The sequence below is a fragment of the Anopheles ziemanni genome, chromosome X (genome assembly GCF_943734765.1).
Source record: "Anopheles ziemanni chromosome X, idAnoZiCoDA_A2_x.2, whole genome shotgun sequence".
NCBI lineage: Eukaryota > Metazoa > Arthropoda > Insecta > Diptera > Culicidae > Anopheles > Anopheles ziemanni.
The window spans coordinates 2,005,074-2,031,608 of NC_080707.1; the positions used below are offsets into that span (position 1 = coordinate 2,005,074).

Below are 26,535 nucleotides of genomic sequence, written 5' to 3' on the forward strand. Positions count from 1 at the left end.
ATCGCGGTTTTAAAAAACCTGATATGCAAATACAGTGAAGTGTACGCGCCTCGGGAATGGTGGCTTTTTGTTCGGTGGAGCATGTTTGTCGCTTTTTGGCTGCCTTCGGTTCGCCAACGGATCGGTTGACGCAGTGATAAGTGGGAAGCAGGAGAGTCGAGTCGCGTCCAGGGGGAGGAGAAAGGAAATTGTAAACAGCGCGAAAAGCATCAACACAAAGTACCAGCAAGGGGTGGAGGGGGGAGGGAGGTTGATTGTAAAAATGTCCGCAATGTGGCGCACGGGTCCGCCCGGGACCGGAAGTGGAGGGGCACGACGGCGCATCAATCAACCATCGGCGTCCACCATCCGGCCATCAACCGCGTCAGTGAGCGGGCCGCACCGATCAATGGGCTGGACCGGGTTCCCGGTGGCCCTCAGCGTTCTGCTCCTGCTGCTATCAACCGCCGGCGACGCACTCGCAACCCGGGGCCAGGAGTTGGAGCGCCCTGGGGAAGACTACTACGCCGCCGCTGTACGGGACATCGTCACCAAGTGCATCAACCGGTGTCCGGATCAGGTGAGTGTGGTTCACTTCCGGTGCCAGTCCTCCTCCAAATTCTCATCCAACTCCCCTGAACAGATCTCCACCGGGAATTACAGTAGGTCTATGAAGGGAACTGTAGGCAGATTAGCGATCTTGACCTCTCAACCGTACCCGGTCGGCCATTTTTACCAAACGAATAATTTTTACGACCGCATTTGCTGTGAATGGAATGTGTCACCACACCGACGCCGTTCCAGTTGTAAACAACGTTCGATTCTCGCTCGATAAGCTGCACAAAAGTATGAATTCTATCGTCAGCGTCAGCAGCGTTGTCCAAGGTAAATGCGCATCGGCGATCATGAGACGGCACCAGCGGTTGAGGTGTTGGAGACGAACCAGTGAACGATCCAAAGGTTCCATGGAGAATAGGTATTGCAAGCTTTTTATCAATGGATCGTTGTTTCCTTTTCAAAAATCTCCCGTATCTTTTTAATAGCTCTCCTGAAGTAGAAGGGGTAGCGAGTTCTAGCGTTTTTGATTATAATTAACTGTGTTGGTACGTGTTTTGACCCTACCAGCTGCTAGAGTTGTTTGGATACCTGAGTATTGGATAACTCCAATCGTGTACCTTTCACCAAATATACATGTTCTAACTTGTTTGAAGTAATAGCTTTACCAGCCACACGGCAAGAGGATTGGAAGTCATCGACCGGAACCAATTTTCTTCACCGCGATTCTTGCGAGACTTATCTGCCCGATTTGCTACGTGTCGAACTCGAACTCGGTGTGCTCGGTGGCCAGGAGTACCCGGGACCCCACGCTGAGATAAAGTCGTTAGAAAACTTTCCAATAACTGCCCAATTCGCTACGGTGCAGCGAGCCAGCGGTGCAAGAACCTCGGTTTAAGCACTTCAGCGATGGAAGCGGTCTGCTTTGGTTGCACTCAGATGACATGGATGGATTTTTATGGGTTTTTTGACGAGAACGGGAGATAGAGAGAGGCCGACTATTGCCGAAAATGCTGCACTTATGCGCCCGAGGTGCTCGAAAAGTTGGAAAAGCAGAGCCGCCGCCATTCGGAGGCTTCGGGCTCGGAGTGCTTCTGCACCCAAATTTTACGACCTGTTTCGCCCCGCGGATGCTGCTGATGATGATGACTGTCCCACACCCAGCTACATCTGGCTGTCGCAGGACACAAAGCCATCGCCTTGTTGTTCGATGGTCCCGCGGACCTCACACCAGAAGCTGCCGCTGAAAGTGTGTTCGAAAGCCCGTCCGGTAACGAGTTTTTTTCTGCCTCCGGCTCGTCCGCACAGCCACCACCGGCGCAGTTTTTGTTTCCCCCTTATCGCTACCCGGAGCTAATTTCACACTGTGCGCGCAGCTACCACGTACGTGTGTTTCGGTTCGGTTCGGCTCGAATCGATCGTCCTTACCACGTATATGACACTTGCCAGATCGCTTCATGCCACAATCGCCGGAATTTGGTTCCTAATCGCCTGTGTAATATGGCGGCAAAACCCTTGCAGCTGCGTTCGGACGGTCTGGTTGTTTTGAAGCAGCTCACCGCATCGTTACATCTAGCAGTATAACAGCGGACCGTGCGGAACGTTCGTTTACCAACAAAAAAACCATACATTCGGTTTTGTTGCTATTAATTCCATGCCCCGAACTAAAATTCCACAAACAATAACGCAGTGGAACGCGAATCGCAAATTGTTGTTTTCCACGTTTTACATCCTGTACAATTCTTTCCGAAGTCCAGGAAATTAAAATCTAGAGAACTGGTTCTTACATTCTTTAGAATAGGCTAAAAACAAAATCCACAAATTAATTACATTATTCCTCCAACAGTTATGTCAGTTCAAAATGTAACGACTTTAACGGCCAGATTTGTATTTGGGCATGGATATTTTGGATGTTTTAAAAACACTTTAGAATAGCTTTAAAGTTATTTCATGCGCTCGCTCAGCCGGTCAAGTACTGTCGTGTGTTCTAAAGTACGCTATAAAATAGGAACGACGAGAGTGACAACGACACACATGCATGTCATTCATAATCTCTAACCCCTTTTGTGGTGGCGTACGGATGACCGTTTTTTCAACCATCATTAACGTTGAAACCAGCGCGTGTGTGTTGTGTCGGTGATGTGTTGTAATACGCATCTCGCGGACCATTGTTACATGTGGCCTGGATTCAATGTGTCAGCAGGCAGGGCCGCTCGCTAGAATTTCATTCCATTTCTGATCATTTTCTAACCGAATGTCATCCTACAAAAGTCGGGTGGTGGACGTAGTTGAATTAACTGGAGTTTCTGTAAACAAATCCTCTGGATGCTGTGATCGTTACATGGACTTAAAATACAACACGTTTGATTTGGGTTTCCCTTTTTAAGAAGGTAGATGATAACGCTTGGTTTTCTACTTCCAATAAAATAATTTTAACGTATAGTCTCAGCTTCCGGATTGCTGTAGGAAAAGCACGTATGATGAAACTTGCTGACCGATCGTATATTGTGGAGAACTTTTCCGCTCACTGACAGCCGTCAGTTGGGCGGACGTTAGTTTCCCTCCATCGTCATGCATGTTTGATGTTTCGTTGTATATTCAATGGCGGCCAAACATGACAAGGTCCGCGCCAAAGTCCCAGCTTCCCCGTGTTTTTTTTTCGCTGTCTCGCCATTGTCCAGCGTCACATTTTTGCTTTTGCACGATGACAATGGTATGCTCCCATTCCGCTTCGACACACGCACATTCATGCTAATGAAACCGCATGAAATGCCGTGATTTAGCATAGGACGATAGAGGAGTGAGCACCGGTTTCCATACACCGACATTAGAGTGGCTGTACGAGTGTTCTATTCTTGCCGACCGCCTTTTTCTCCCCACAAAAAGTGAGTCGAAAGCTCATTTTAATTTAATTTTGAATTAATTAAACCAATTATGAGCCCTTTGCAGCCCTTTTTCTTGTTTCCCACGTGCTACACAAAGTTTAAATTTTAACTTTCTTCCAAAAATATTCATTAAACATTCCCTGTACGCAGTTAAACTAGGCAAACAGATCGTGTAAGAGGATATTTAATTAGGACATGTGGTTTACTAGTCAAATGCTCCATTGTTCCTCGTTGTTTACGAACGTTTGGCGCGTTGCATATGCAAATACCGGATCGAAACAAGTGTTTCTTTACCGTAACGTACATGTGGAGGAATGATGTCACCAGTGAAAGTCTAAGGGACTGCTCCAGAGGAAGGAAAACTCGTGGCATGTACAACTAACGTAAAAAAAAACTTTGTCAAGGAAGAAAACAAACTTCGGGGGGGGGGGGAAGGAAAAGATAAAACAAACGACTCGATGGGGCTTGGGGACACATCAAGTTGCCAGCAAGTCGGGTAATCGATATTTTGGAAAATAAAAACTCACGAGAAACGAAGGGTAGCTTGAAAACTCGTACATTTACTCGTTTAGCTAACGAACAAATGTCAAATAATTTCAAAGCGATAGGGCGTGGAAAAACAAACAAAAAATAACAGAAAAAAACCGAAAATGGTATAAAACATGGAAAACATATTTCCAAATGAAATAAACCAATGACTCGGAGCATTTAGCTACAACAGCCAAGTGGGCAGCGAAGTAGGAAATGAATATTAGAACAAAAACAAAAAGAAAACCGCACGCACTCTCACATACAGACAGCGCAGGGATGCTCACGGAAAGTGTAAAAAAAACACTTTCTCATCCCCCATGATCCCGGGGGTAGGGAGGGTCCGGCGCGGAGGGTAGTTTCATCCGCGACAGCCCAAATCAGTCTCGATTAGATAGTGGGATGGCCTGGAAGCTGATGCTGAGCTGTGGGCCTATGCTTTAGAAACCGGCACCGTGTGTGTAATCACGATGGGCAGCACGGCGGACATATAGTAATCAGTGTTGGGAAGGCGTGTGGAAAAAAAACAAATAATAATAATAATAATAATAATAAACAACGTGCACCAAAACAACTGGCGAGCACCAAAAAGGGAGCAGAAGCGTAGGCCTGCGCTCATATGAGCAGGCGTATATATGATGCTAGTCGCGATGGGGTGCGGGGAAGGTAACAACACGGAGCGAAATAAAATGAAATAAAATAAAATACATATCAATTCCAATCAAAGCCGAGCAAGAGGCTCCAAATCATGCGCGAGGGCACGAGGGTTTCAAGCGAAAAAACATATCAAACTCAAAAAACCGAACCAACGTCTTTGTTTGCATATGAGTTTATAAACCCGGGTTTGCCCTTGCAAGAAGAAGACCTCCCGATCATATTTCCTTCTGCGTCTTATCGTCCCGGGCGATCGGCGGGATTCGGCGGGATTCGATCGAACATGTGTACTGTGTGGACATGTGTTTGTCGCTGTGACTTCTGGTGTTAAAATAACATCCATCGAAGGAAGAAAAGACAGCTACGAACGGAATGAACTCCGATCAGAATTAGATTGTGTTCTTCCCCCGGTTGTCACCCTGGATTTACGGACCGGCCGTGTCCCACCGCAATGCTATATGACCATTGACCTTACGCGGAAGTTAAAGGCTGAGTGACGGTGGTCATCTTCCTCCGTACCTCCAAGGCGACCCAGCGATCGGGAGGTTCGAGTCAAGTCGACACGTCAGTAGTAAGAGTCCTGATCGCGAAGCAGCAAAATCGTTCGGCCGTTCCGGAACGCTTGATTTGACTTGAGAGCTGAGCCTGATAGGAGATAGTGGTGCGCTGGCAGCGGAGGAATATGGAATAAAAAGCAACAGCCCACCACATCGGGCGGATTATCGATACGGAGAGCAGTGAGCGAAGTCTCGTGAGCCTTAGGGATCACAGCCTGTGTTCCGGGACCTGGAGGGACTATAGCCCGGCGGAGGGAGAGGGGGGGCGTCAAAGGGACGCTTCGTTTTGACGCAGCGAAGGTTTTAAGTGTCCATCCCTATATATAGGGGCTGCTGCTGATAGTGGAGCCAGGATCGGGTGTCAGTTGATAAAAAGAAGTAGCAAACACGCCTGGGACCGCCGGTTCCACGTACCGATGTTTCAACCGACGACTCCATTTTCAACCGATCGTCACGGGAACATCGTGCCAGTGTGTCGTTGATTCACCTAGCGCTGATAGACATCAGCTTCGATCGACGAAACACGAGCAAACAACAACAAAACACACTTCGGAAATACGGTGGTGTGCCTTACACGGTGATAGTCGCCATAGGAACTCTGCTTCTTCTGTTCCTCTGTCCGACACAAGACACAGACCAAATCACCAACTCCTGGGCGACCATTATGAAGCCTTTGAAGTGCCTGCAACGCGTACGCTTAAGTTTGGTTATCGTTTTTTTGTTGTTCTGCCTCGAACCTCAAACGCTTTGATCTGAAAATCTCGATTGATGTTGGCGAATCGTGCTGCGTGAGTTTTGATAAGCTTCACGCTATGCGCACATCTGCCCAGCAGCTCTATCTTACGTTCGCAAAGACCTACGTGGTGGACTCAAAGGCTTTTGATATGCAATGTTTTCTCCAGTATCGCATCAAAGATCAATTCTTTCGCCACCATCTGTTCGGGTGTACAGGGCCGGATGCAGTGCGTAAACATGCACCACGTTTGCATAAACAGGTGCAGTATTTTGCTAGCCGCTGGAGAGATCAAGCGGATGGAGTCGGTGCAGAGCATTGCAGATGTTCCGAATTCTGGTCGATATGATCGATATCCGTTTGGGTTCTGGGTTCTACCAGCGGTATCGTCCATCAGGAATCGTGGCGTGAATGTCACCGGAGTGCGGAGTTATGAGGCCAGTACCAGGATACTATTTTGCATGCAGCGATGGCCTCAATTGATCGTTGACATTGGTAGAGTCGGTTGGCAACAATCTAGGGCAGCGTAATCGAAGCGCAGGCCAGGTTGCCCGATGCACTTTTTTGTTCGAATCCCCCCCCTTCCCCCCTGCGGCTGTGTCCCGCACCGGCCGCCATCTTGCACACCACGCAGAGTCCAGTTTCGCGGCGGAGTAATTTGCCGTTTTGAGCTGGAGTTGGAGTAAAAAAAAAAGAAGAAGCAACAACGCACCGCACTTTGCGTGCCTCTGAGCTCGTCAATGGTCAATTGTTTAGCCTGGGTTGTTCTGCCTGCACACACACACACACACACACACACCCTCTCGCACGCCCATGCACGCACGGCGCGAGAGGATCGCGGAACTACTAATGCCCAATTGGGATTCTGATTATGCGGCAAAAGCGGGGGCGGTGGAGGTGACATGGCGGCAGGACTAGGGAAGTGGGGAAGGGATGGGAGGAGGTACGGAGAGTTTGTGCGGCAGTGGTGATGGTGGTGGTGGTAGGAATTGGTCCCCAAAGCAGGAAACCTACATCCGGCAGTTATTTAATCATTGGACTTTTTTTTTCGTTATTCTGCGGTTCCCTTCACCGTTATTATTATTTCACTTTCCGAAGGGGCAAGTCCGCCGAATGACAGCGCCCGGTCGTGACATACACGCACGCCATCAAGCGTCCCGGTGCAGGTTCATGTCGGTCGGTGGATTTTTAATTCGGTTGCGCATGAGTTTCGTTTTCGGTACTGCATGGCCAATGGTGGAGTAATTTCTGTGTGAAATCCCAGTTCCCGAGTTGGGACTGAAGACCGAGTTCGGTACGTTGTTCCACAGGTTCCTGCGAGGTTCCAGGGGTTCCGTGTTTATAATGTCTTGCATGTGCTACACCGAATCTATGCTGGTGGTATTTTAACGCCACAATTCCTGGGCCCTCGATCGGTGCGAGTATCAACATAGGCTTCAAATCCACGGCGCTAGATTGCGACGGAACAATTGGCGTCTGCCTAGATAACCACGCAGGATCTATTCCGCAGGCTATCAGCTAGGTACACCGCGGCCCGAAATCGCCCAGCACGCCCCACCGCCACGGAGAGCTACTCTTTAAAAAATATAACAAACCCCCGAAATTTCCAGCACCGTCCCTCTGCCGCACCACTTCCTCAGGGTCCTCGCATCTCCCGGCATCATCACCAGATCGCTCGCCCTACCCAGTACAGGCCCAATCGCTTCCCTTTTTCGGTTGTTGCCGATACTTACGATCAGGCCTGGATGTTGTTGGTTCATTATGCACGTCCCATTGGCATTGATATGAACACCGTTCGTAATTGGCTACTTAGTTCGCTGTGGCGTGGACGCCTTATCGACGCACCGCCTGCTTGCACAATGCTCGACATTGGGCTCGAGGAAGATGCATGAGAAGCAGAAGAAGAGGCGAAGAAGACAATCACATCGACAACAACAAAAACAACAACAGCCATACACTAACGGCAACATAAACATCAAAAGCTGCAGAAAACGGGTATTGAGAAGAAGTAACCCCTATCGCTTACTAGCGATGACCCCGTGGAACCCCTTCAAGTTGTCAAGTCAAGTCAAGCTAAAGGAACACCCTGATTTCGGCCGGAGGCCCCTGCTCCGTACGCCTCATGCCACAGGAGTTCATCCGCGTGATTTTTAACAGATACTCCTACCGGGAAGAGTCGACATGAGGGGCGCTGGGTTTTGTTGTGGTACTGGTGATGTGGGTAGCCATGGCTGTGTACCATACCCCCAACGCCATCCCTGATGTCAAAACGTCACCGGTGCTGCCGTAGACTACCGACTGCGGTGTATTCTTCAGCCGTTAGGCAGTTATCAAAGCGACCCCGGGAGATTGCTGTGATAATTCTTGTCGTGGACTGGGAGGCTGGCCGGTTAGGGGACGGATGACTGGCGATCAGCGAAGCAAAGTGTCAACATGCATACTCGCGTGCCGCGTGCGATGGAAGGATTATGAAATGTGGGTCGTCGTCGTCTTTCACCTCCAGCCCATCCAGCCAGTTCACCTATCAGCTGGTGGAGTCGAGCTACTGAGTGGACTAGGCTACTTAGATTAAAATGGTCTATGGCGACAGATGTTACGTAGCTGTTGCCCTGAGAAGCATCCTATCCTCTTTGAGATATGCCTGCTTGTTGCTTCCGATAGCCCAATCTTCCGGGTATTGATTCAGAATAAGGATTAAGCCTCTCATAGAACGGCGGCCATTACGTTGACGTGTACATATTTTTTTTCAAATCCGCATACATACGTCAAGTGTGTACGTACGTTCAAATGCTTTGATTGTGGTGCAGAATGAATGAATGGAATTGTTATTCTAATGCGATTGGTGTTTCGCCAGCATAGCGAATGGGTATGTATGTGTACGTTGGAATCACGTAGAACGTTTGCTGGCAGCGGCACCGGGGTATGATGAGTCGGAAATGCGTTTTACAGGCTTCCCGTTGGCTCCAGGGGTGGCACAAAAGTTGCACATGGTCAATCTCTATCTATCCGCGTAGATCGATGGAACACTTACAGTGCTCTCCACCTACATACCTGTGGTCTCGACACGACACACGCAAACAGTAGCACCGGATGACGAATCGGATGAGCGCTGGAGCGAATATGCGACATAATCCACCGGGTTCTTTTTTATTTCGTCACTAGCGGATGATTTGGGCAGGGGTTTAGAAAGAATAGAGCGGAAGGAAAAGGGCTGGGGGCGTGCGGGGGGGAGGGTTGGTGCGGAGACCATGGATTGCGCTGGAGATTAGTCAGTTGTTGGGTCCGTTGTTCGCGGTTGTTGGCAAAACTAGAGGAGAAGAAGCTGCAAATTGAGTTCACGGAAATCTCAATCAAACGCTGTTTGCCAGCAAGTGGCGCGCCGTACGCATACACTGCCATCGCTAGACTCTAGCGATTGTTGAGACTTTGGCGATCCGGAGGGGAAGGAACGAGAGGTTGTCCCCGGGGAGGGAGGGGGGATGGGGCGCGCGAATGCGAACCAAACCATTCCAGGGTTGCACATATGCTGCCAGTTGCATTTGAATGAATCGCATTCTGCCACAGTTGTCCAGTTTGGATTTACGAGCTGGATGAAGTGTATTGGGGGGGCTGAGAAGGCGATGCGAGATTGCTGCCTAGGCCACGCATAAGGAGGCATCACTAGGTTCCAGCTCTTACTGTGACCGTTTGTGTGCAGTCTATTCCAGCATTTCGCCTTCCGGCCGGAAACGTTGAAGCCAGCAAACGACGGGTAGTCTTACAAGGATATGGTCATATGCTACTCTAGAACTAGAGGCAGAACTATGTGTCTTGATAGCCCCCTTATCCATTGAAACCCCTTATCCATTGATTAATTTCGGGATGCTTAATTTTGGTGAGTTCCAAAAATGTCGAGAGTCTCAAATTTCTTCTCACGGATGGAGACACTTGACTCCTAGGCAGTGTGCCATACATACCGGAAGACTTTACGACACGAGCTGGGAGGGAAACCAAATTCAGAAAGTTGGAGATGAGTCTCCTCTAGTCATCACACGGTTTGTTTACATTCTAATCATAATATCATTCTATCTGATGGAAGTGTCGAAGCCAGGCGACTGTGTTCAATGAAATGTTCGGTTGATATCATACGACTCTAGACAAAGAGACAGAGATCCGCCCCCCTTGTCGATGGAGCCTAACTTTATCTGGGACGCCAAGTCTGAGTTTGACATTTGACTGCAAGATATTGTGCTATACCAGAAGGCTGTTGTTGAGTTAGTACTTCCCCTTCCAGGGAGAAAGAGTTAGCTAAACGGTAAACAGTAGGACTACGACACGGAGACAGTGTCATCCGGTAGAGTGTTTTTATTATTTTGTTCCACATCGCATTCTCTCCGCACAGGAACATGCGCTCATTTCTGTTACAACATCGAACAGCGTGCTTTCTTTAGCACCAAATTTTAGCATTGCTCTTGTTCAATGCTTCCGAAGGCTTCCGTTCGCATTATCACAGTTCGAATATCCGAAGTCCTAGAATGCGACGATCTGCAGCGTCTATAAATACACTTCACCCTCCGCGCATCGTTGCATTGCAGAGTCGCAGGTCCACTTGTCATCCGGCTGCTTACGGCCGGCTTTTCCTGGCCACGACCAGCCGGAGGGAGGGAGCGGGGAGCGATGTGTATTTTGGCACGGGCCAGGTTTTCTTATCTCACTTCCATTCCACTCTTTCCGAACATCCCGCAACCAGCGACCAGCATTCGTTGTTTACTTCCCCGTGCGACGGTTTGTGACATTTGGCCAGTTTGGATTTCATTTTTCAACAGTAGCTACGCAAATGCAATGGTGTATGGTTTTTCGGTTCACAATTAACGAAAAAAGAACTGATGCTGAGTTCAAGTTATTTGTACGAAAGATACCTACGGTCATCGCAATTTGACAGCTCGTCGTTCGGTGAGTTCCCGAGTTCGTGGCGATATGTGCGGAGGCTCGGTCCGATTTAACGTTTGCTGTTTGCTAACAATTTGTCATACCATTTTATGCGACCTTCCCCCCACCCACATTCCCCTTTATGCAGGTCATTGTATCCCATCCTGATGCGGTCATTCTTTACGCGAGTTTTATTTTAATGTTTAAATCTATAAATAATGAGATAATGGGCAGTACGGAAGCACATTCGGCGGAACACAGGGGAAAGAATTGTTGCGAAGAAAAGGCCGCGAAAAAGAAATGTAAAAAAACACACACACACTCACGGCAATAAAACAACTCAAACTCCTAACAGTTAAATACACCTCAACCGCGAAAAAGAACTCATAAAGCATCGCTTTAAAGTTACTGCTAGGACGCGACCCGCGCCTAGAAGAAGGGCCTCCGCGGTTTGTTCCTGCAAAGTTTCTTGCACGCCGCTCGCTAATTGTTGCCGAGGGAATGCCAAAACAACCACCAGCAAACAACGGCCGAAGAAAGTAGGAGGAGAAATGACCCGAAAACGAAAAAATTCGCAACAATCTGCGTCCGATCGGCCGTGTCGCGGAACGTCACGCGCATTTTCGCACAAGATTTTCTTCTGCCTTGAAGGAATTCCCCCTTTCCTCTCCGCGTCACACGGTTCACGTTTTTCTCGCGGTTGAGGCTCGTGCCGTGTAGTCCGCCCCGGCAAAGATACGGGTCAGTCGTGCGGCTTACGCCTTTTTCTTCGGCCCATCTCTTCGCCATCCCGCGATCTCATTTGCAAGCGGGAAGATTTATTAGGATCGATCCGTTGCGCGGTTTGCAGTGTTGTCATCAGCTCGCGGTGCATTCGCCTCACTGCAACCTTGAATTATTTGCTCGAGGCTTTCGGGGGAGAAGCCATCAGCTGAACCGCTCGGAAATTACGCACAGTACAGCACATCGCAAACGAAACAAAAACAAAAAAATGGGTGGAAAAACAGACCGAACTAGGGTGACGTTTGGCGCATGTACGTATGTATATGCCATTTCGCTGCACAAGTGACCCCGACACCCAGTTGCTCATCGGTTGCCGCCGGTGGCGTCCTGCCCCGACCGGAAGATTTACTTTAGGGCCTCAATTAGAATTTATCACACATGGGCGCAGCACACAATCGCCAACCGTCCTTCTAGGGGCCGGGAAGGGATGGGGTTGGAGGATTGGGGGTGCAGAGAGGGTGACATATACGGTTGGCTGGTTTTTTTTTTGCGGTGCATGCTTAAGGCAAGAGCTGGCACTGGAAAAAAATGTATTAGAGCAAGTTGGCGTATAGTTGGATTGTGAAACTTGAAATACAAATACAACTTGTCAGTGAAACATGTGAAGGAATAGAAGACTTTGAGCAAAAGATTGCAAAATAAAAAGCAATAGATAAACAATAAACAAACAGTTAAAGAATGCAAAACAAATTTGGCATCAGAAAAGCGCTTAAGGTTAAACATGTCATTGCGTTCCATGTTCTACCTACGCTGATTTATTATCAGGAGATCAGGGCGGGAAATGCTAATGTAATTATTAGATTAACACGATTTTGTGTAAAATATATGCAGTATTTGTTTTTGTTTCCATCCCACTACACTCTTCACGTTCGGTCGATTTGTTTTGAATCCAATAATTAGTTACAAACTTTACCCCGCCTTACGCTATGCAGCAGTTTGCAGTTGTAACATTTGAATCCATTGATTTAGCACTAGACGCTCTCATCGGTGGCTGTACTTTTCCACTTTGTTCTTCGTCTGTTTGCGCTTATTTGACTTAAATGTTTTATATTTGCTCTAGAAGTATTTTAAACGACTTATCGTCTTTGGTTATGTTTTTACTAGTTCGTTGTTTGGTTTTTACGCATTACGTTTTTCGATTGCGCATCAATACTTCTCCAGTCAATCATGCTTGTCAATAACGCCGGTTTTTGTTTTATGTCTGTCAAAAGTTGATTTTAATTTTCAAGATCTCTCGCCCTCTACCTCTCATTCCCTCTCCCTGGCGGTCAAGCTTCCTGCTTAATCCGAGCCATCCGGTTTTTCGGGGAATCCGGGTCCCGGGCCAGGATTTTCGGCCGGCTCGCGCCTGGGAACCTCGCGTAAAAACGTCAACCCCGATACAATCATCATAAATTAAGCCCAAACGGGATGCGTGAAGCCAAAAGCGACAGTGCCAAGCCCCACAACAGCCACAAAATCGTGCGGCACGGTTGTTTAACTTATCCGTTTTGCTTTCGTGTTTGGTTGCCTTCTCCCCGCACGCTTGTGTGGCTTCGTTTCGCCTTCGTCCGGGGTTTTCGAGGTGGTTCTTTTTTTTTTGTTTTATTATGTCGGGACTGGACCCGGAATCGGGTCAGGATCGCAGGCGAAGCGCCTTTCGGGGCTAGCTGATCTCACGTTGTCCCTTTGCATTAATATCCTTTTATACCCATCATCCGATCAGGTCCGGTTTCGAATCCTTTCAACCGTCTTCTCACGGATCTGCCCCTCGGTCCCATCAACCAACCAACCTTGGGCACGCGGAACCTCCCGAGAGGCATGAGTTTCCTCAATTTGAATTAATGACTCGCGCTCGGAGATGTGCATCCGAGCAAATGGGGGTGGGGGTGAGGAAAAATGGGGGAGGAAAAACCGCAGGAAAAAAAATACCCGACAACTGACCGAGCGAGCGAATGAATGGCGAAGGAAACGTGCGGGGGGGAGGGGAGGGCAGGGAAACAAAAAGATGAGCGAAAGGATGGGAACATTATCTCCGGAAGCCCTGCCCCGTTTCCGGTGTGTAATGAATGGTACATGTCTCTCTCTCTTCCCCTCGGTGGTTGTTTGGCAAACGGCCAAACGGCAACCAGCACTTTATGGAGGTCGCGAACAAGTGGACAAGCTCCAGCGCCGGCCTGGAGATGCAAGTACCGGCTCTGACTGCTGTCAATTAGACGCCGCTGCTGCCCGCGCTCGTCCGCTTTGCCGTTTGTTGTTTTTCATTTGGCATCGGTCGTCTCTCTTCCAGTACCGCCTTTTGTTTGTTTGTTTGTTTGTTTGTTTGTGTCTCGTTGTGACTTACTGCCTTCGATTGGGTTAATTTTGAAAACCCCGAAAAAGGGACTTCTGTCCTGGCTACCGCTTGTGGCATTTGACAGTCCTTAGGAAGTAAACAAACCGGAGAAGAGGTAAACAAAATCAACCCAATTTTGGGTCGAAATGTTGCTTCGTACAAAAACCGTCGCGGATCCTCGATTTTTTGGTTTTGGTTCCCAAACGATCACCAAGTTCAGGTTAAAATATTACAATCGGCGAGAAATCTCCGGAAAATCCTACCACCCCATCTTTGATGGCGAGTATTTTGACATCAGGACCTGAGGCAACTTGATGTTAAAGAAATAAAAAACGGGAATAACCTCTGCATGAGCTTGCGGTTGTACATGCATGGTCGATATCCATGTTTTTCGGTTTAAGTATTTGGCCTACACTCACCCGCATCTTTATTGACACATTTCGCCGAGCTTCCCGGCCGGACGACAACGGAGATCCCGGCGTTCTTCAGCGCGTTGCCGCTCATTTGTACCGTTTTACATCCACTTTAGGTTGGTTTACAACCAGCACCAACACGAGACACGCTCATCATAAACACGAACAAATAAACAAACACTTGACGGTGTAGCCCTTCGGGCAGTGGCGAAAGGCATTTTCGGGGATTTATGCCATTAGGCACAAACAAACAGATACCAATTTGGCGAGGCGCAGAAACCCGAAGGACTCCCACTGTGTGAAGGGACAGGTTTAGCGTCTCCTGCGTGCAGTACGTGCAGTATCCAGTAAGGTCTGTGTGCCCAAAAAGGAAGGGCACTAAGGGAAAACGAGAGAATTCCTATGTGAACCGAACATCGGCCCCCTAGGGACGCTTGAGGCGACGATTTATGGCGATGGCTTGAGGCGCCACTTGAGGTTTGTTTCTTCCAGAATTTGATACCGGTTGACCTGCTGTAGGGAGCTGGGTAGGGTCTTGTATGCAGATTACTGGTGTGGAACGTGACGGGATCATGAGGTGCATTGCTACCACATAACCCAAGGGGTCTAAGATCGAGCCGGTTTCTTGGCTACTTGTTGAGTTAAGAATATCCCTATCCTCAAGGTTTTCCATACGCATAATGGTGACGTTTTGGTTTGGACTTGAACGAGAACTTAACATATGTCAAAATTGTAATCTAGACAAAAGTCAATGAAGGCACGTAATACTACTTATTAGTATAGCTTTGAAATGATCAAATGAGTAGGCTCAGATTATAGTTTTGTCCAGTAACGCTGAGAACAGCCGAACTGATGATATAAGCTGATCTCACTATGTCACAAAACACTGATCTTAACTCCAAAAAGAGTAGGAGGTTTTCTTACTTCTTTTCTTCATTTAATTTCTGGCTATTAGCAAGTTATTTGTTTTCCTTTTAATTGTTTTTACTGTTTTAAATACTTCTTAAACACAAGTACAAGTTGTCGCTGTTTATGACGGGTAGCAAATTGCCGAGTGTTTTATTTCATTTTCCCATTTTTCTCTTTTTTCTTTTCCGGTTCCGGTACAATGATTCAATCCGTTACGCCAAAAAAAAAAAAAACAAAAACAAAACACAACGTACATCAGAACCAAACCAGCTTCACCGAGCACATCGACGCCAGCTGCGGGAACGACTGCTACATCAAACAGGTACGGTACGCCCATTAGGTTGCAACAGGTGTAGGTGACCCTTTGCTGCCCCTTGTTTTTTTTTGGGCTCTCACCCTTTCCAGAAGGGTGCGAAGGTATTTTTTCTACCCGATTTTCGTGTGCTTTTTTTTACATCGAAATTCTTCCATCCTTCGATGGGCGGGAAATCAGAGAGGAAAAAGTGAAAAGGGAAAGAGAAAAGCACTTGATCCGGTCCGGTACATCCTTTCGTGCATCACATGCGAGCGGTCACCTCACTCTCCCCCCCTCAATTGCAATATTTCGTTCCATTTCGGTGGTGAAGCGTAGCTCCGGTTCGGTGCACGTCACCCTGCGCCATATGAGAAGCGTGCATATGTGGTCCCGAAACGGTCTCTGTTCGTTCCGTTCCTTAGGAAACAGCCTTAGAAACAGAATTTTGCGTTGTGTATTGATTATTCTCGGAAAATCTGCATCGGGGGTTGGGGACACCTGGATCGCGGGGGGTCTCGGTGCAAACTTCTGCGGAATTGGACCGCTGTTTTCCGCATTCCGCTAGAGAGGCAGTAAACAACCTCCGCCGTCGCTGTTGAAGTAAATACGAGGGGGGAAAGATTAGTAATATGCACTTCACCAAGAATATGCTATTAAAATATAGGCACGACGAAGGGAATATATCAACGGTGCACGTTCAAAACGTGATTGGACGTGTTTGTTTTGATCGGGAAGCATATTGGAACACTCTCCCCTAATGGAGATCGGGTACAGGGGCAGTTGTAAATCGATCGAATCGCGAAACCCCTTGACGTGCACCGGCTGGCGACAGGCTGTTTGTGGAAGCTATACACACGTTTCGATTACAGTGCATTCGCTCGAGCTGCCTCTCAGGAGGTGCGTGTGTCTTTGAGCATATGACGTGATGTGCGTGGGGGGGGGTGGGAGGTTGAAGAGAAGACAAAAAATCCTGCAAGCACCCTTGATGCAGCCCATACTTGCGTCGGGAATCTCGCCGAGCGGCGCCCGCTTGGGCCACTCGCCCCGTTTGTTTATTGTTGTGTTCATTCATAATCGTTGATGGGTTTTTAATGACGCCCAATTATCGCGCCGGACCCGATCCGTCAGGCCGGCCCCAGGACATTAACTAGCCAACACTGCATCGGATGCTGCCCGGCTTGATTGGCCTGCTCTTGTTGGCATGCCTTGCTTCTGGTTGCACATTGCCACTTCCATTTGCATCTCTTGCATTCCACCGATTGGCGAGGCCGGATTGCACAAAGGCAAACAGGCACGAAGCAGGCAAGAAGTAATCCAACAACGACCCGGCTTCAAGTGTGCGTCAGTTCAATCTGCAGATAGCACTTTCCCTTCGGTCTCTAGAAAAAATCATATTAAACCAGATATGGACAAAATACTTTTAACAACACAGCGCATAACAAAAAACAAATCGATATCTAAGATCAAATGAATTAAGACAAACAAACAAACCCAAAAGAGCAAGACAAATCCAAAGGGTGAACTCAAGGACTTGGACACAGAAGACAAAAGGGAAGAGTAAGCTGTTGCAAACCATATGCCAGACATGACCGATGGTTGTCTTTGCGCTAGAAATAAAAGAGCGCTGAATGAAGGGTTCGAATGTTCTAAATCCATCTGCGTACGCACGCGGAAAAATACCAGCAACCGGCAAAACAAAAACAAAAACATTCCAGCAATATGCCTTATCCGAGTGGAAATCGGTTCGCAAACGCTCGCAGATGTGTGCACTAGTTCTGCTCTGCTCTACTGTGACGAACGTCGCCCATTGGTCATGGTACTGCCCTACGCAGTACAGAGGGACAAGGTCCCTTTTTTTGTTTTTGCGCACGTACGTAAAGGGGCAGCCTTGGATGAGGAGTTCTGGAGAACCGATACGTCACCGCATTCTTTTCTGCCGTCATGATTTAAAACCCTACGGCGACGGATTCTGTATTCTATTTTTACCTCTACGACAATAGTTTGCACATCGTCGATGCACCGGCCACACATCCGGGGGGGTTTCATTCACAAACAGACGACGTCGTCGTCGCCTCGAAGGCCGTTCGAATGGTGATCGAGTGCATTGCATATGACGACGCATCCGAATGTGACGGCTCCATGGTGCCAATGTGTCGAACCCTTTTCTTTTTCTGCGGTTACAGTGGAGAATAACAACATAAGTTTTGCGAAACCGGCCCCGTGCCCTGCTGCTGAAGCGGCTTGCAGCTTCCGGGGCGGCTGTAAATCTTGGTCTTGATTTTACGACCTGGGCTTATTAATAAACCGGGGCAGGCCGTTTTAGGCAAAGCGTCAACGACAACAACGGGTACGTGTTGTTCCAGCCACCAAGTGCCAGATCGTCGTTCGGCCGGCCGGGGCGCAATGAGCATTTCGATCGTTTCGACGCTTCGCTCGCTAGACGCCGCACTTAAAACTTAGGTCACGCATGGGGTTGCATTTCGCTTTACTGGCGTAATTTAGCTAGGCACGCAATAGATTTACTACCCCCAGGAAGGGTTAACCGACCGGGTTGGCTTGTTTGCTTTACGGCCGATTCGGTGCGATTAGCTCGACAGGCGACGACGACGAGTGTTTTGCTAGATGACGTTCGCTTCCACCCCAAAAAAAAAAAGAAGGAAACCTATAGGAATTGGCTCCAGTTCCTGGTAGCGAAGAAGTTTTGTGTTTAGAAGTGAAGTTATGTGTCACACATGTCGCTGGCAGCTCGAGTCCGCAGAAGCCTACAGGGTGATGGCCACATCTGAACATTACGCAATGCCCATCTGGTGGTGGCTTCTCTCCGAAAGGGAAAAGAATGTCGCCATCTCGCCTCCGTTTGTGGCTCGGAAGAACGCATTCCAACGCAAGCTGTTTGGCTTTCTTTTGGTGCAATCTCCACGAGTTCTAAGGCCTTTCCTGAGGCTCCAGGAGCCAAAATTCCGGTGACCTAGTTCTTCCTCCCTTCAGCCCTATTTCAGCAGCCGATTTTTAGAGTAGCTCGTGCTTGGGCTAGCGAGCTTCCCGTCCGTCAAACTATTCTTCTACGGATGGCGAACACCGACACACACACACACATGGTCGTACTTTAATTGAGGATAGCAATTGGCGGAGGGGTGGCAGTCCGAGTTTGGATGCTGTCACACGTGAAGGACAGATGGAGCCGTTTCGCCCCGGGCCGCAGGGTCAGAATGTTTTCCAGCATGTTTTGATGTATTTCACTCTGAAGCCCGGTTGTTCGTCAGCTCCGCGTACTATACACACCACGTGTTGGGGGAACCGAAGCTGCTGGCCAGCGCGGCTTAGAGGCTGACTAATGCCGCGAAACCCGGCTAGGCCGCTAGCACCGGATTGCTACGTCGCTAGAATGCGTGCGATCTATCTCTCCATTGATTTTTTCATCATGACAACTTTCAATGATATTATCGTTTGACGTATACTTTGACAGTTCGGCAGCATAAAATTCGGATAGAACCAGAGTAAAATAGTTTGAATTGATATCTTAGCAGTGTAATGAAACCTACGCATTTAGTTTCTTGACGTGGTCTCTTGTTTATGTGAAAACTTTCATGTAGAAGAGCTACCACCATCGGCCTGCGGCAGGTGCCATGCACTTATCAATCCATCCAGCTCCCCGGCGTCGGGCATTTGTCATGATCGTTCGGAAGCGATACGGAGTTATCTCGATCAAATTTCCGCGCGCAGTTTATGACGCCGTCTGTGTGATGTTCTTAGCCTTAGCGTTGTACGCGTATTCTCATGTTTGTTTATTTTTTTCTTCCACTCCGCTTAGTTCTCACAGCATCTTGGTGTTTTTGTTTTAGTTTTTTTTTGGACGCCACACAACGGTAACAAAAAAGGCAGGCGACAAATGTGCTAACATGCACGCGGCCAAAAGGTTTCGAAGTTTTGGCCCTTTTTGGCATCGGTGCAGTGTGCTTATATGGAGCGGTAAAGAAGAACAATTTGATGGGAGGAGGGAAGCAGCGAGTTGTACAGCTCAATTCAAACATGTGGTCGATCTGTCAGAGATCGACGCGTCTGTTGCGACGGTGGATTAGCAACGCTAACGTTGCGGAAGATATGCGCGTGCTAACTGATTGGGATGCTGACTAACTACATTCGGAAGGTCCTTGCTTCGGCGATTACAACCACCGTTTGATGCCTCTACACTCTCAGTGTATGGAGTGTGCATTAATCCTACTGAAGAATGATTTTATTTACCTCCCGGAGACGCTGACCGGCCTATCAACGCGATGTCGGCGGAGAAAGCACCATCGACGCACTGTTCGGGCTGAGCGCAAACCTTTCGCCGGCCCGATCCAGGTTGCGGCATCATGCTGTTGATAACGAACCGTCAACCTGACAGATGACAAGTCGATGATTTCTCCGATCGTAGCGTGTCGAGGTCATTTTGCAAGCGATTGTTCTTTTCGCACGCTTACTTATTCTTCTTACGCTACAGCTTACTCTCAACCGTTGTCTATGCCTATGTTGTCTATACGCAACCAGTGTGTGCATCGGCCATGCCTACTTCCTGCGATTGATTAGTACACTCTATCGTCGCAGTGCGAGCTTTTTTTTGTTATTCCGATTTTATGAGCCGTATTTGTGCCGACCTCTCGGCTGTCGTAACCTTCGTACAACGTTTATTGACCGTTTATAGTGCCGTCCTTTAACACCAGCGCAGCTTAACAGCGGCCGATGCTGGCTACGCACCTTAATTTTGTCCCATGTTCATCGGAGCATATAACAAGTAGGCTTTATCGCGTACACGCTAGTGCACCGACGCTTGACCCTAACGTTTACAGATCAACAAAGAGGATTTGAACTGGTTCATCGGGAGTTCCTGCATGAAGACGATCCTCTTGGTGGGTTGTTTCAGGGACAGAAACTGTCAGCGAACCCAAGTTCGATGCGGAGACTGCTGGACTGTCCATCAGTGCGACAACCCTGCTGGTTGATTTTCCCGCGTTGCGATTGAAGCGCAGGAAAGATAAGCGACCGCTCCTCCTTATTTATAGCCGCTCCCGTGTGGGTTATTTCAACGGGGCGATCCTGCCCCGTGCCTCCGTTGGGCTTCAAATCAGAATTGTGGCAGAGCACGCTGAACATAAAACGCTATAGGCCCCTGCCATGGAGGCCACATGATATCCGCCCCCGCTTTCCGGGTTTAATTAAGCCGGCCGCGGTACGAGCTCGGTCGTATCTCCCAGTGAGAGATTGAGAGAGATAGGATGCGCTCGGTGCTGCGTCCAGCTGGGGTTACACCGCATGGTTGCATGGTGTGTTTGGCAAGCGTTCCGTCTGCCTTCGTCCCGGTCTGCCCAAGCACTGCCTCGGCAGACAGACTGGAAACTCCAAATAGGCAGTAATCAGAGGAGACCATTAAATCTATTAACGTTAGAGGATGATTTAGTGGCAAAGGTTTGCCCATTCGGGGGTTTTTTTTTTATCTTCCCCGTGCAGTGCGCGGGATTGATGTCGCTATACCAAATATGTTATGAGGCAGTATGATGATCACCCATTTAGAAGCTAGTGTTTTACCTTTCGCTCCCGCGTCTCGTTCCAGTGCACCATCGGATGTCAACATTGGAGACTTGCGCTGGAGTCCAGTTGCCAGAATGCATGTGTAAGTACCCCTACCTGGCTAATAGTAACTAACGCAGTAGAAGCTCAATCTGATGAATTCGACTACGTATGTGTTTACCACACAGAACATTACCAACCAGGATATCCTAGAGGCACGCGAGTGGTCCTGCATAATGGGCTGCAACGATGGGCTGAACCAGTACTTCCGATGGCTGAAGGCGGAGATAGGAACGCCGCAGGCACCGGCTCTAGTGGCCGACAGTCTCACCGCAACGGCGCTCTCGCTCGAGTGGGAAGTGCCGGAGCGGTTGCTGGACGTGTCGCTGCACCGGAACCACGGGCCACGCAGCTATCTGGTGCAGTGGCGCTACGAGGAGGTCGCTGGCGATTGGAAGTACTGCCGCAATCAGAGTATGGGCGAAAACTCCACCGTGCGCGTCGACAACCTGCAGCCGTACACCAAGTATCGCGTAGGTTTGGCTTATTCCAGGTGGTGCTGCGTGTCTTCCTGCTAAACATTCCTCTTTTCTCTACGGCCCTACCCTCTCACACAGTTTCGCGTAGCGCTGCTGCTGTCGCCCAAGCACGACCAGGTGCTAACGTCGGAGCAGAGCGTCATCATCAGCACGCTGCCCTCAGGTGTGCCGACATCGAAGCCAAAGATTGTACGAGCGGTAGCGGTAGATCACTCACGCATATCTATCTCATGGGAACCGGGACCATTTCCGAATGGGCCCGTACTGTCATATGTGCTTCAAATCAAAGAACTCCATCCGATTGGCTACAGTGCGATCAAGGTTTCTGTGTTGTTTTGTCTCTAGTTTTACCGAAACTCGGTGCAGGCTGCACACGACTATGCAGTGACACTTCCTGTCTTTCGGTCACGCATAGTTCGCCCACTCTGTCTCTCTTGCTTTGCGCTCTTGCTGAACAGCTCCGTCGATTTACTAGGATGCTGGAGAAATGCACTGTTGCCTATGTTGCACTAACCCTTCACACTGTCAAACTAACGCATCTTCTTCTATGTGTTCTAGTGTTGCACGTTATGTTAGAGTTGGTTTTCCGTGTTCAGTGTGCATGTCCACCGCAGAACAAACTTCCCCTGTTTATACCTATTTCGCTCTGTTACATAACAACAGGATATTACCGAATCCAGCACTACGCGGTACTACATCTTTGAGAAGCTCGACCCGGAACGCAACTACTCGGTGTCGGTTGCAATGCGCAACCCGGAGGGAGAGGGACCGGCATCGATCACGCACGTTACCACGCCCGTGAAGCCGAAGGGTCTGGAGGAGAATTTCCTCCCAACGTTGATACTTGGCGCGGAGCGGTCGATTCTGACGCAGAGCTATAATATGTTCACCGACGCGCCGACCAGTTTCTACAGCAGCCCGAAGCAGAAGATCCTCGGCACGGCCACCCATATCCGGCGGGGGCTTATCTTCATCTCGGATGAGGCGGGCTACGTCTACCGGGTGCCGTCGAGGCCCGACGCCGAGCAGGATCGCGTCGCTATCCTCACCCCTAGCGCGGGCAACAACTTTCGCCCGACGCTGCTGTCCGTGGACTGGCTGAACGATCACCTGTACATTTTGGGCCAGGTACGGAACACGATGCTGTGGCAGATATCGCACTGCGACTTCGATGGCGGGCATCTGACGGTGGCCATAGCGGGCCTGCAGCGCGGTCCGGACTACTTCGAGGTGGACCCGTTCAACGGCTATCTGTTCTGGGTGGTTGGTGGCAGCCGGGCCGATTCGGGGCTGTTCCGGCTCGACCTAGGGGACATCTCGAACGGTGTGAAGCACGAGATCAAGCCACACCAGATGGTGCCGGGCCAGAACTTTGGCGCGTTCGCCATCGACCATACCAACTTCCGCGTGCTGATCGCCGACCAGAGCCTCAACACGGTGCTGTCGGTGTCGCTGGACGGCAAGCAGGTGGAAAACATCCGCAACAACACGCAGCAACCACGGTTCGAGAAGGTGAAGTCGCTGGCGCTCGCCAACGGGCTGTTCTACTGGACCAACGGCACGGAGGTGTTCGCCGAGGACTACCACAAGGTACACAACAGCTACTATCACAACGCCTTTCCGATTGCGTCGAACAACACGTACTTCAGCATCAGCGTTAACCTGACGTCGGAGCAACCGATACCGATACCGGTCAATCCGCCGCGCAACGTGCAGGCGCTGGTATCGCCGGACAAGATCAAGATCTCCTGGGACGTGCCGTACCTGCTGGGGATCATGGGCAAGGGTGCGTGGCAGGGATGGCGCTACCGCCTGGAGGTGACGGATGAGGTGCGGGGCACGGTAATCCACACGGCCGAAGCAAACGGAACCAGCTACGCGAGCGACATCGACGACCGGCTCCAGCCGAACCGGGTGTATGTGATACGGGCCACCGCCTTCACCGTCGCCGGTCTCGGGCCCTGGAGCCGCGAGTTCCACGTGCGAACGCTGCGCACCAAACAGCAGCGCCATCTGGTGTGGGCCAGCGCCGACGGCATCATGCGCTCGGATGTGATCGGCGAGAACGTGTCCACCATGATCGGCCGGTCGGCCGAGCTGGATGGGTCGACCGTCACCAACCTCGCCTGGTACAACGACACGCTGTACGTGGTCAGCAACTCCACGCTGCGGCTGTACCGGGCCGCACCGGCCGGTGTCGGCGGTTGGGTGAAGTTCCGCGAGCTGGAATCCGTCGAGTGCGTCACTATCGACCCGATCGGGGAGCGGCTCTACTTCTCCAACCCGGCGCAGCAGATGATAGTGCGGGCGGGGCTGCACGGGGAGCAGCACGAGCCGATCCACAGCGTGATGAACGTGCGCGAGCTGCGGTTCGATGCGCAACGCGGATTCATCTACTGCTCCTCCGGGCTCATCCTGGAGGCGTTCCGGCTGAACGGCAAGAACCGGGTGCAGTATTTCAGCGCCAGCCTCTTCACCGGCAAGCAGATCGTCGGCATGACGCTGGACGTCGACGGGCAGAAGGTGTTCTGGATCGTGCGCAGCTACTCCCACTCGCACCTGTACTGGGCACCGCTGGCCGGCACGGAGACGCTCCGGCAGAGCGCTCGCAGTCTGCTGGCTGAAGGGGTGCCGGTGACGACCGCCGTTCCTACCCGCGCCCCGCTGCAGCCGGAGTCCCGCGTGTTGACGGACCAAACGCCGCAAGGTCCGCTGCTGCACTTCAGCGACCGCTTGCTGTGGCTCAAGGAGAGCCAGGTGGTGATTGGGGACGTGCGGGGCGAAAATCTGGCCTACATTCGCAGCCGCCAGCTGAATGGGACGCGCGCCTTCGCCCTCATCGATGCCGGCGAGGTGGATCTTGTGCAGCGGGCGGGACAGCGCGGACACACCGGCTTCAACGTGCTGCCGGCGACGGTGGACAGCAGCACGATACGGGTGACGGGCGACTGGCGTCGGTTCAACATCAGCTGGGCGCCGGTGCAGAACGTCAACTACACCAGCGTGTTCTACAAGCTCATCCTCAAGCTGCCGGACGCGCGAGACATCGTGCAGGAGCTCACGGTGCCGTACTTCGTGTACGGCGACGGTCCGGAGCACGAGACGATTGCGCCGTACACCGCCATCGACATTACGCTGCACGCGTTCACCTACTGGCGGTCGTCGGGTTTCGCGACCACGCAGCGGCATACGCCGGCCGGCAAGCCTTCCGTGCCCGTCGATTCGCGTGCCTTCGTTCACTATCGCTACCGGGAGGACTCGTACGAGCTGTCCGCGAGCATCGTGTTCCGCTGGTCGCCGCCGCTCGAACCGAATGGACCGATCGTCGCCTACCGGGTCGACTGCTGGACCGGGTACAACGCGACCACCGCGAAGAGCGTACTACTGGATGGCGAACGCATCACCAGCGTAGGAGGGCGTGCGGAGCTACGACTGCCCGGTCGGGTGCATCCAAACACCACCTACTTCCTGCAGGTGCGCGTTTGCAATGTCGACCACGAGGGTGACCCGAGCGCGGTCCGTTGGGTCAGCCTGAGCGAACCCGGCCAGACGCTACCCCTTCTGTACGTGGCGACGCTCGATCAGATCCTTCTGTTCGATCTGGATCGCGGCACGAGCAGTGCCGTCGTGAGCACGGCGATCCCCGCCACCCTGTTGGCCGAACTGCGGCACGAGCGCAAGCTGCTGTGGGTAAACGTCAACGGTGAGCTGTTCATCAACGACGATGTCGATGGGAAGCGAAAGCTGATGCAGATCCCACCGTCGCAGGGCAAGGTGACAGCGCTCACGGTCGACTGGATCGCACGGACGGTGTACATGCGCGTGCAGCCACCGACCCTCGGGAGCAACGGCACACTGCACGTCTTCGATCTGAATCGCTTCGAAAACGGTGGTACCGAACCGGGCACGCTGAGGCCGATCGTGCTGCCAGCCGATCCGCCGCAGATCGACATCCTCCAGGCGTTCCCCGAGCATCGAACGCTGCTGGCCGCATCGCGGGAGTCTCGCACCGGTTACATTCTGTCACTCGATCCGATCTACCAGCCGGTGGGAGAGGTGATGTACTTTAACTGTTCCGCTAGCGACGATGCTACCGAGCAAGCCCGTGCAGTTTGCGACCAGTATGGGGAGATTTTCGACAGCGATGGCCGCCAGGCAGTGACGCAGGATGCGAGTTTTCTGTACTGGATCGCCAATGGCACGGTACAGATGCAGGCACGGCAGTACGAAAACCGCACCACGGTTGACCATGCCGACAGTGACTGGCAGTGGCCGCAGGTTGAGGATGCCGGTGCGCTCCTTCCCGTGCAGCATCAGCCGTATCCGCGGGCGAGCTGCCTGGTTCCGGCCGTGCACGGCGTGCAGTACCGACCGTCGTTGCATCAGGCCACCGAAAACTCGCTAACCTTGCTGCTTCCGGCTCCCGAAACACACGCGAACTGCAGGATGCGACCGCCGGGCATTCGCTACCGCATCCAGTACCGTACGCTCTCGTCGACGCCGGGCCAGGACAACGAGCTGCACGTCACGGAATCCTACATCCAGCGCGCCACCATCGGCGGGCTGCGACCGTTCACGAAGTACGTCTTCTGGGTGACACTGCTGAACTACTACACCGCCGCGCTCAACGGAACCATGGGGTTCCAGATCGATGCGCCCGATCAGGAGCCGACGGCAATGTCGACCATCTTTTCGACCGCCGCCGGGGCACCGTCGAAGCCGGAAAATATGCGCGCCCTATCCATCAGCCCCTCGGAGGCGATTGTTAGCTGGCGGCCGCCGAGGCAGAAGAACAACGATCGCGTGTGGTACGAGATCTACTGGGAGACGGAAACCAGTGGGCGCAAGAACCGGCAGCAGCAGCGTGTGATAGGTGAGTGGTCAATGAGTACGGTGCGCCTTAGATTGTACCTTAACCTCGACTTTGTCTCCTCCC

At 51.0% G+C, this 26,535-nt stretch overlaps 1 protein-coding gene across 1 annotated transcript in view; it reads left to right on the forward strand.

Moving 5' to 3' along the window:
• Positions 1–262: 262 nt before the first annotated feature.
• Positions 263–26,535, forward strand: part of LOC131290493 (protein sevenless) — a 29,820-nt gene continuing 3,547 nt past the window's right edge. The window contains exons 1-7 of the mRNA XM_058319642.1: positions 263–559; positions 15,478–15,540; positions 21,104–21,163; positions 21,249–21,593; positions 21,678–21,920; positions 22,263–24,180; positions 24,226–26,472. Of these exons, the coding sequence (XP_058175625.1) occupies positions 263–559; positions 15,478–15,540; positions 21,104–21,163; positions 21,249–21,593; positions 21,678–21,920; positions 22,263–24,180; positions 24,226–26,472 (5,173 nt within the window). The remainder of the gene's footprint in view (positions 560–15,477; positions 15,541–21,103; positions 21,164–21,248; positions 21,594–21,677; positions 21,921–22,262; positions 24,181–24,225; positions 26,473–26,535) is intronic.